The following is an 11770-nucleotide window of genomic DNA, read 5'->3' as shown; positions in this document are numbered from 1 at the left end:
ACAAGAACGGCCGGCAGACAAAGAATGGCTATTGAAGGACAATGAACGAAAATAAACGGCTATTGAATTGTTTAAAAAAAAAGTTTGAGATATAAATCATAATATAATTTCTTTGTGCATATTATTACGCACCGCTAAAAAAAACATGACATCCGATGAACGTAAAAATATCGAGAAGCAACGACTCGTCGAAGAACTGCATGCTCCGGCGAGAAAAAATTTTCCATGAAGACACGTCATAGGATGGGGATACGACGACCTGTGGCAGGCTGACATTGTCGAGATGCGCCCATACTCACGTTTCAACAAAGGTTACTATTATATACTCACCGTCATCGATGTGCTGAGCAAGTATGCGTGGGCTGTACCGCTCAAGAGTAAAGGAAGCGAGACGGCTGAAGTTATCGCCAAGATAATTCGAGAGAGCGGGAGATGTCCGAAAAACTTACAAACCGATATGGGGAAGGAATTTTACAACACCGACGTGCAACGTCTCGTGAGGAAACACAACATCAATCATTATTCCACATATTCGGTGTTGAAGGCGTCGGTCGTCGAGCGATTCAATCGCACGTTAAAGAATAACATGTGGAAGATGTTTACGTTCAACGGAACTTACAAGTGGATCGACGAGCTACCGCGTCTCGTCGCGGAGTACAACGCGCGCAAGCATCGAACGATCGGCATGCGGCCCGTCGACGTTACTCCTGCAATCGCTAAAAGACTCTTAACCACGGTGTACAGCGCGATCAAGATCGCAGGTTTGACAAAGTTCAAAGTAGGCGATCGGGTACGCGTTAGCAAGCACAAGACAGTCTTCGAGAAGGGTTACACGCCAAATTGGAGCACCGAGGTGTTTAAGATCGTTAAAGTGCAACACACTAATCCTGCAACCTATCTGCTGGAGGACTATCGCGGAAAATCTATCACTGGAGCGTTCTACGAGCATGAGTTACATCGCGCGGCTTACCCGGACACGTATCTCGTGGAGAAAGTACTGCGCAGGAGGGGAGACGAGGTCTACGTGAAATGGCTGGGATTCGATGGCTCGCACAACTCATGGATACACAAGGACAATGTTATTTAATTCATGCAGATTGTATTTTAAAACATATGAAAAATAAACTATGTAAGAAATATTAAATACATACATGTACAATATTTTTATTAATATCCTTCTAACAATATACGTTATATTACCTTACCTTATATTACATTACATTACGTTACTATACATACGTATATACATATATACATACCTACGTACATACCTACATACATACATACATACATCACATTACATTACGTTACGTTATACTATTACATTTTATACATACAATACACTACGTTTTTGGAGGGGGTATTTGATAATGCCCCCACGGTAACGTATCGATCGAATCGGGTATAATGTATCGCTTATCGTTGTACGGACTCAGAGCGATCTTCGTCTCGCGGATGGTGTTCACATCATGCAATTTTGATCTTATAGAGAACTGCTGTCGCGTCATTTCAATTTTGTCGCACAGACACCGCGTGTAATCGTCGAACGTTACTCTTAACGCCTTTTGCTTTTTTCGTATCTTTCTTACCGTCCACTCGCAAGGCGTACATCTTCGCTCTGAGTCCAACAAATTCCGTCATGATCGCATCATTGTTTTCGTCTTTCATTAAGCCCGGCACCTTCTTGTTCGCAAGCGGTATACCGTACGCGTTATCTACCGGATAATCGCTTGTGTCGAATCTGTCGATGTCGCGTTTCATCGTCTCGTACACGTCGTCGCACTCGATGTGGTATATAAGGCTGTCCGTATCAGTGTACATAATTTTACATTTGTCGCGATACAACGGTAACATGTACTCGTGATGAAATTTATACAAACATATCTTGGATATATCGAGGATGCACATACCTACGTAGATTGGTTTGTTGAACTTCACCTCGAGTTTTCGCAGTTCGACGGCTACCAGATTTTCCGAAAACACGCTCCTGCTGTGGAAATTCGGTCGCGCGATCATTGCCTCCGCGCCGTATCGTCCGTCCCACTTCGTTAGTAATTTTACATCAACGTGATTGCGTACATTTTCCATCGTTTTCCCGAAAACCGCGTTATTCATTAATTTATATAAATTTTTCTCGAACTCATTTTTGGACAGTGTTCTAAATTTTGTATTGAGTTCGATGTAAGCGCGGAGCCACGCAGATTGAGCGAATTGCAATACGCGATGTATCTTTGTGACGCGAAGGCCGTGGTGCGTGCACTGCTGTAGGTTGCGATAATGAATAACATAACGCTCCTTATTGTATAAAGTCGCGAGAAGTTTGTTCTCTCGCTTGCCGGGCGGTTTATCGCTCGTCGGACAGAACGGTAAATCAGCGTGCGCGTCGTGTTTATTCTGCGGATACTCTAGATCGACCTCGAGAATATAACCCGTGGACGAATCCAAAGCGATTGCGCTAAAGTTGAAATTCGAAACGTCTTCGACTCATCGAAAATCTGCGTAGGGCAATGGCTCACACATCGCCCAGCCGTACAAGTTGTTTACATCGAAATACATCAGGTATGACGATGGTTTCAACTGATTGTGAGATTGCATGTACTTGTTATTAGCTTGCGCGTATCTACCGGAACATTGACTGAGACCGCCGCGAATACCACGTTCGATAAACATTATCATATCAATGTCTGTGAGCAGTTTGAAATTAATACGTGTATGTTTTAACATAGCGTCCTACGTGAAACCCGGTAGAGTGTAATAATGCGCTGGATCGAGTCCGTAACTCGCGACGCAGCTATCGCGAAAATTTTCAAACACGTCGGCCAACAGCAAGACATCGGTTTTCAGGTATAGATCACTATATTCACCCAGGGTTCGAACGGAGAATCGCTGCCATACGTTCGCGGCGTGCGTGTAATCGCTCTCGGATACGGTGTCACCGGTCAAGGAACTGTAAAATAAATCGCGCGGTGGTAAACACGTATCCTCCAGCTTTTCGACACAGTCAATGTATTCATACGGAAAGACACCTTTTCGCGTCAATAATTCAAAATCGTTGTCGGATAACGTGGAAAATTTTGAACGTATAATTTTTAATTTATCATTATCTAGGAAGGATGACAATTTTGCGAGACTCGCGCTCAGAAATTTATATGAGTCGATAAATCTTAACTTTATATTGTTTCGCGAATCAGCTCTTTCCATGGTGTCTTTCACGTGTTTAGTAAATGAGATGTACTTTTCCTTTGTTATAGGCAGTACATCGATCTTGCCTTCGAACGCGGTAGCTATCTCCTTGATAATGAAATGCGCGTCATAGCCCGACAGATTGTGGAATATTACTGGAATGAAGTGAGAATCCTTATAATTCAGATTGCATGTCGAATGTGCGGGACCTCGGTACCTACCGGTTAAATGACAGTGATCGCGTACCCGCGTGTCGTCTGGCGCGAACGGTTTTTCGCACACGTGACATTGCGTCGCACTGTTAAATTTTTTCCACTCGTCTCGCGTGAAATCCGCCATGGGTACATTGTCGGACAAGATGTTCTTTACGCGATGCGCCAATCCTTTGAGTTCCTCGGCGAACCACGCGACGCAGTCATTATCGCGACGAAATCGATACGCGGATAATGAGTCGTCGTATGAGCAATGCACGTAATACCCGACGCTAAATACCTTATGGTGTTGGTATATGCCGGACGTTTCAGGATCCGCTGCCGTCTTCTCCAGGGTACATTCCAGGTCGGCGTATACGATAAACGGAACTCGTTCTTTCCTGCTGTAGTTGTTGAATTGCAGCCACTTGTGGTTATCGCTCGGTAACTTGATCGCGCAGTCGTTCATCTCCCGACAGTCGATGGTGTGGGCTTCCAATTTCTCGCTCGTGTAGAAATAGTGCAAACATCTGTAAATAATAAAATTTTTTATATATCTTTTACGTAAAAATTATTTTTATTATTTATTAAGATGTATACTCACCGATTGCAAAAGTATTTCCGACCATGATACCTGCTCAATTGCGAGCTCACGAGGCGGGATAGATTTTTTATCCATGCGAAATGTCCTACGTTGTCGTCTCGCGGGTCCTGCATGTACAGCAGATTTATGTGTTTTTCTCTCTTCCGGTCGGTAAGCCGTATCGGGAGAACGTTTGGCGTCTTCTCTCCCTCGACAGTATATACGTTGATCGACGCGTTGTTGTGATTTTCAAAATTTTTAATTTGACTCAAAGTCATTGGAAACTCAATATCTTTTAAATTTAATACTTTTGTGTAATGAGGGTACAAGGATTTCCGATATGTATGATCCTTGACGGGATACAGCGCGGCGACAACTGACCACGCGAAGCACGCATTGTCCGTTGATTGCACGTTGATCACCGCTTTTTTTGATTTAATTTCTTGCGGTAAATCGATGTAACACCCCGCGCGCAATGGATTGTATTTGTTCACATTCACCGTTAAATTGAGTATACGCGACAACGCCCATCCGCTATCACGTTCCTGAAATTCATCCAGCAATGCTAAAGTGGGCTCGATAACGTGCAACTCATACCACTCGCGCAGATCGGACATACGAAAGAGTTCACGGTTTCTCGTAGCGATACTTTTATTTGCGCGTTTATCGCCCGCCACAAACTCGCCATTAAACATTGTGTTTATTTTTACACTGTTATGTTCTTGTATGACGTTCCGCACATGATTGAATACAATGTCTCTCGCATCCTCGAGAAATTTTCGCGGTTCAATGTAATCGGTATTGATTACCGCACCAGTCAATATGCGGCTTTCGAAAGCCGTATCTATCTCGCGCCATCTGAGTCCTGTCTCACTCGCACTGTATCCGGCACCCACATGCACGAAACGTTGACGTACCGAATCTTTTATACTTTCGATTCGCGCGATTTGAGCCACCAACGACTGTCGATTGCCGATTGATAATACATCGCCGTTTAATCGAGGCCGTTTATTTCGGCTTTCTTCTTCCACCACTTCAATAAATTGGTTGCATCGTTGCTCCCACGCGGCAAAATCTTCGATCGAATTTAGTCGATCGGATTGCTCCTGCAACTCTTGCTCCATGTTCTCAAAGATTCCAAAGATTCCAAAGACCGCTCGCTCGCTCGCTCGCTTGTTTGAGAATACTATAATTTTAACACTATTTTCCATCGTTTTATACCTTTCTTCTATCGCTTTTTCTCTTTTTTAAATCATTTCTTCCTTTTCTACTTCTACGTCACAGAGAGGTGACATCCCTTAGACCCTTTGGGTACCAGTTGTAAGCTATTTGCTTATCTCGAACTCTTCAAAGAATGTGACAATTGTAGGTCATAAATTATAGCTACCTGCCATCGACGCTCAATTCTATAACATTTGTATGGCTCTTTCATGAATAATTTTCGGCCGGGTATACCTCCACGGGAAAAAAACAAAGAATTTGTTCGTCCCTGTTTTTTACCATCATTTTAAGAAATATCCCCACCAATCAAAGTATATCTACACATCAGGTGAAGCAAATCTCAAAAATCTTGGATACTTGCTCTCGTGCATTCGTGCATTCGTAAAGGTCTCGTGCTGCGTGTGTACTTGGTGCGAAACACTATCGTGTCTTTGATATTTTTGTGTCATCAAGTTCATTTTTATAATATAATACATTAAAATGGCTGATCATTTTGACGACATTGTAGCTGATGGAGAAGAAGAACACGCGCTGCCGGGTGAAGAAGAAGAAGAAGAAGAAGAACACGCGCTGTCAGACGACGGCGCGTACGAAAGTGCGGATAGTGATGATGACTGCATAGAAGTCGTTTTTAGAGCCCTGTATCGCCCCGAAATTTTGGCGCGGAATGGGCGCACACAGTATTGCGCCATTTATTTATATTATACAGCCGGTTCGGGTTCAGGACACAAGGATTGTGCTTTATGCATGAATTCATACGCGGACGCTGAAGCCGATCCAGTATATGTCGTTCGAAGGCATATAAGCAGAGCATTCAACGCAATACGCCATCGTACCTGCGGAAATTGCAGACAGCCGCTGTATACAATATATCCATGCAATATATGTCCTATTTGCACAAAATAGGATATATGTTGCATGGAAACGTGAAGCCTGATGAAATATCAACGTAAGTATTACTTTTTAAAATTATTATTATTATTTTTTTAAATAAACCATTAATCTATTTTATTTTTCTACAGTTTCGGAAGGCTGGTGGATCGTGGGAGGGGTTTTAGTCGGTAGGAGTCTGACATAACCGTCCACCTTGCCCCGGGGTGGGGGTATCCAATGCAGGATTTTCCACCGGAAAAAAGGTACTCGGACCCTCAGGAAAAAAAAGGCCCAGCGGACCCAAGTGATCATGCAAGCTTGAAAGAGCCTCTACCTACCTCTATTGTTTGAGTCACGTAAACATCGCTGTCTATTCGAGATTGAAGCAAAAATGTAAATAACGAATAAAAATTGAATATTAACATAAATAGTAGCAAAATTATTTTTCAATCTATCTCTTCCGTTTTCATCTAACATTAGCCTCCTCTATGTTTAAATTATATATATGTTGCGATAATGTCCTTTTTAATTATATACGATTTATTATAAAAGAATTAATAAAATTATTAAAATATTGATAAAAACTTTTATCTAAAATAGAATAATCGCATCACGACACGTATGAACTTGTCCGTTCCTGTCTTCCACTCTCATTTCCCCACTATGGGACTCTATAGTTTAAGTCACATAAAATATGTTTTTTTGTTGATTTTTTTTGTTGAACGTAGACCCAGAAAAAAAGGTCTTCGACGCCATCTCTTCCTGCGTTCAACTCTATAGTTTGTCATGCAAATTTTTTTAAATTAAATTATTATATTAATTAAATTGTTATAAATAATTATATTAATTAAATTAGGTTATAAAAAATTATATTAATTTATAGGTTATAAATAATTAAATTAATTGAGTTAGGTTATAAAAATTATAACCTAATTTAATTAATTTAATTATTTACAACCTATAAATTAATATATTTAATTAATGATGCAAACACGCCGTCATCCCCCTCCACGCCAATGACGTCATCTCCCCTACACGCCGATGACGTCATCCCCCCTCCACAAAGTGGCCCAGAACGCCTATACTATACCTACTAAGTTTTATCTTCTTACAATTTTACTTTCCCTTGCACAGAGCATGCTTCTGAGATTTTATCGTATGCGATAGTGTATTACATACGTTTAAGGATGAGACAAAATACTTATCAAGAAAATGTAAAAAACCCAAAAGTTTCTGCGACTAAAAGAAAATTGTCAAAACTAACAAATTCTTAAAAGTTTCACGGTGATACAAATATTCGTGCGATGACTCTTTTTACCTACGTTCTTGATCGAGCTTAATTCGACGATTACTCGATTCTGATATGATTATTATAAGCATTCCGGATCTTAAAAATCCAACGTATAATTATTAAGATTATAATCTGAATATATATATATATTTTTTTTAGATTATAATCAATTCAGATTAAATGATGTTTATATATAGGGTGAATCTTAATGGATGCACCAACTTTTTACCATAGGAGATGAGTTACCGACCGCAACTGTAATGAACCGAACGATCCATAGGTGACACCAGCTTGAATCGACCGCTTCGATCGACGAGTCCGAGGTGATGTACAGGCAAGTTAAAAACTGTGAATCAAATAACGTATATCGTATGTACATACTTTTCTAATATATCCAACTGTCTTACGCATTTTTCTTTTTACATATAATTTTATTTAATAACACGATTTCTTATTATTCTCCATCTATGCGCAACGTATTTACCGCATGTACTATACGTTTACGCGAGCGTTACTTTTGTAGTAACTTACGATAATTCACTCGTTTACGCAGAGTAAATTATCGTAAGTTACTACAAAATTTCCTTTACGCGAAGGAATTATCGTAAGTTACTACTGAAGTAACGCTCGCGTAAACGTAGTAATATAGTACGGGATCCGGCCGCGTGATTTATACGTTTATCTGTTATTTTATCGAAATGCGATTTTAATGGAAGATTACATATCAGGTCATACATCGCGGCCGGTGTGCCTAGCAAAATCTTGCCGCAAGTACCCTCAATTAGAGCTGTTTTAATTAAATTTTTTTAGACAACTTCGTTCATTTGTTTGCGAAGGAAATAAAGCGTCATCTAAAAGAGAGTGATCTAAAAAACTTGAAAAAAATAGGTCGCCATCTCTCAGTCTGCCGCAACCTCCTGGCAGCCAGGTGCAAAAAGGTCCTTTTTCGTTAATTATCAACGTTCATCGTGTATCGAGACAATTTTTACACAAATTGAAGCTAAATTTTTCCTCTACACGATGGAATAAATGTTGCCTGCGTAAAAGCTGCCGCAACTGGTGGTTGCCAGCATTTGAATGACTCGCTCTCGCCTGCGCGAGCTCTTCAATCTTACAATGTGTTACAATGGAATAATCACAGCAATTTCCTTGAATTTCTTTAATATTACAATAGTTCCTAATGCAATGAATGAAAGATCTGAAAACGCGAATGATAATTCTGATGATTTGGAGTATGAAGTTGCGAGTTCAGACGAGTCGGAAGACGAATGAGCGGCGGAATTTATTTATAAAAGGAATTTTTGAAAACTTGTTTAGGAACTATTGTAATATTAAAGAAATTCAAGGAAATTGCTGTGATTATTCCATTGTAACACATTGTAAGATTGAAGAGCTCGCGCAGGCGAGAGCGAGTCATTCAAATGCTGGCAACCACCAGTTGCGGCAGCTTTTACGCAGGCAACATTTATTCCATCGTGTAGAGGAAAAATTTAGCTTCAATTTGTGTAAAAATTGTCTCGATACACGATGAACGTTGATAATTAACGAAAAAGGACCTTTTTGCACCTGGCTGCCAGGAGGTTGCGGCAGACTGAGAGATGGCGACCTATTTTTTTCAAGTTTTTTAGATCACTCTCTTTTAGATGACGCTTTATTTCCTTCGCAAACAAATGAACGAAGTTGTCTAAAAAAATTTAATTAAAACAGCTCTAATTGAGGGTACTTGCGGCAAGATTTTGCTAGGCACACCGGCCGCGATGTATGACCTGATATGTAATCTTCCATTAAAATCGCATTTCGATAAAATAACAGATAAACGTATAAATCACGCGGCCGGATCCCGTACTATATTACTACGTTTACGCGAGCGTTACTTCAGTAGTAACTTACGATAATTCCTTCGCGTAAAGGAAATTTTGTAGTAACTTACGATAATTTACTCTGCGTAAACGAGTGAATTATCGTAAGTTACTACAAAAGTAACGCTCGCGTAAACGTATAGTACATGCGGTAAATACGTTGCGCATAGATGGAGAATAATAAGAAATCGTGTTATTAAATAAAATTATATGTAAAAAGAAAAATGCGTAAGACAGTTGGATATATTAGAAAAGTATGTACATACGATATACGTTATTTGATTCACAGTTTTTAACTTGCCTGTACATCACCTCGGACTCGTCGATCGAAGCGGTCGATTCAAGCTGGTGTCACCTATGGATCGTTCGGTTCATTACAGTTGCGGTCGGTAACTCATCTCCTATGGTAAAAAGTTGGTGCATCCATTAAGATTCACCCGATATATATTAACATCATTTAAATAAATAGTGCTGATATTTTGATATTGATACGAACGCTTAATATCAAATATAAAATAGATTTATTATCGTTCAAATTAATATTAGGCATTACATTATATTTTGTTCTTTGCAAATAAAAGTTTTTTTATACCCTTTATATATGAGCCGGATTGTTTTGAGCCTTTCGACTCACGAGACTCCTAGAGATATCATTGCCACTTTTGACTAGAGAGGATACGGCCTTAGAGGCGTTCAGGCATAATCCCACGGATGGTAGCTTCGCACCACCGCGGCACCGGCCGCTCGACCGAGTGCGTGAACCAAATGTCCGAACCTGCGGTTCCTCTCGTACTGAGCAGGATTACTATCGCAATGACTGGTCATCAGTAGGGTAAAACTAACCTGTCTCACGACGGTCTAATTATATATTATATACAATTATATAATATATTTATTTGTATTAAGGAATATAAAAATACATTTAAAAATGCCCAATCTTTGGCATTGTAACATAAAAAAGCATAAGTGAAATGTATAAGAATATTTATATACAAATCCGAGATATCCACTACCTTTATTTTATTGATTTTGTAAATCGTTAATAGAAAAATTATATCAAAAGTTTTTTTGTATTTTGGGATTTATATTATTTTGCAATCGTAATAAATACGAGGTAAGCATTGAGGTGCGACAGACATATATAGGCTGTTAGAAAGAGATTGACAATCTGTTTCTATCTCTCTCCCACTCGTATTTCCTTCGATCGTTGCGCCTCTCGTGGCGCATGAAGCGAATTAGATTTCACTTCGATAAGACGACCACCTCCCATCACTAAAATTTGAGCTCGTTGCTAGACCTGTATACAAGACCGTGATTCTGACAATTAAAAAAATTATATAGAAATACATACATACCTTAGTTGGAATCCTGGAGGCACCTGAAAAAGAAAATGTAATTAAAAATGAATACGTATCTTTCTTTGAATCCAGGAGATCCTAAAAAATATGTGTCGCATGAAAATAAATATATTCCTACCTTCTTAGGAAACCCATAACACCTGAAAAAAAAGATAAAAACTTAAAAAAATATTCGACATACATATCTACTACTATATTCTGGAAAAGCGGAAAGAAAATATCAAAGGCTTTATTATTGTTGATATTTTCGTTCCATTAAGAATGGAATTTTCACTTATCCGTGCTTATCTTACTTCACTTATGTTATTAAAAAATAAGAAAAAAAATATTAACGCCACGAAAGCCGGATTTTGGAACTCTGTAATTTTATTTATGAACCTGAAAGACTTAAAAGAATTGAAAGGTGATGCCCACCATTATTCATAATGTAAGTTACATACAATACGTAGGTCAGTAAATAGTTGGCATTATTCTCTAGTTAAAATCTACGGATAACTACGTTTGTTCGAAGTATTTCCAAACGTTGTTTAATCTGGATAAGAATCATCCAGGAAATGCACGAGTATGTCCAAAAATAACGAATAGACATATTGTGCTGGACAACACATCGAAAATGCGAGTCAGACTGGCTACTCAGGTACGTTTGTGTGTAACGAAAAATATGGTATTTATTCGGACCTTTGCGCTTATCTGATTGACAAATTCGATTTCAAGTACCTGCTGACTGGAAAAGTTAATCAGGATAACTTAGAAGTAATGTATATTTTTCTTATTTAATGATATGTTTATTGTATTACCAATAAATTTTACATCCCTTATGAAAAAGTAGTACTGGTTTTAATACTGGAAAAAGTATTGGTGAAAGTACTGGAGACATAAGTACTCAAAGTACTACTAAATTCGACCATACTGACTTCGTCAGTACTTCTTCCCAGTACTCATTTAATACTCATTCAGTACTCCCTTCAGTACTTCCTCTAGTACTCCCTCCAGTACTCCCTCCAGTACTTTCTCCAGTATTCCCCCCAGTACTCCCCCCAGTACTCCCTCCAGTACTCCCTCCAGTACTCCCTCCAGTACTCCCTCCAGTACTCCCACTAGTACTCCCTCCAGTACTCTTTTAGTACTTATCGAATAATCGTGGGATACTAACGTGTGGTACAGGCGCAGTAGGGGAGAGTGGGCACCCTTGAACCACGTTTTTTCAAATC

At 39.4% G+C, this 11770-nt stretch overlaps 1 protein-coding gene and 1 long non-coding RNA gene across 5 annotated transcripts; one reads left to right on the top strand and one right to left on the bottom strand.

Moving 5' to 3' along the window:
* Nucleotides 1-3611: 3611 nt before the first annotated feature.
* On the top strand, nucleotides 3612-6479 carry LOC139779810 (uncharacterized). 4 transcript variants are annotated; one of them, XR_011720016.1, is made up of 3 exons: nucleotides 3612-3730; nucleotides 5687-6127; nucleotides 6201-6479. It is a non-coding gene; the product is annotated as an uncharacterized lncRNA (long non-coding RNA). The 4 variants fall into 4 exon arrangements; XR_011720014.1 differs by having other exon boundaries at nucleotides 3612-3818; XR_011720013.1 differs by having other exon boundaries at nucleotides 3613-3741.
* Nucleotides 3913-5395, bottom strand: LOC139779809 (uncharacterized). Its single transcript, XM_071718287.1, has one exon. The coding sequence runs from the start codon at nucleotides 5166-5168 to the stop codon at nucleotides 3975-3977; it is 1194 nt and encodes a 397-aa protein (XP_071574388.1). The 5' UTR covers nucleotides 5169-5395; the 3' UTR covers nucleotides 3913-3974.
* Nucleotides 6480-11770: the final 5291 nt, after the last annotated feature.

The sequence above is a fragment of the Temnothorax nylanderi genome, unplaced genomic scaffold, assembly GCF_030848795.1.
Source record: "Temnothorax nylanderi isolate EJ_2023f unplaced genomic scaffold, tnyl_v1.0 TNYL_tig0242_pilon, whole genome shotgun sequence".
Lineage (NCBI taxonomy): Eukaryota > Metazoa > Arthropoda > Insecta > Hymenoptera > Formicidae > Temnothorax > Temnothorax nylanderi.
This window is presented reverse-complemented; position numbering and strand designations above follow the sequence as displayed.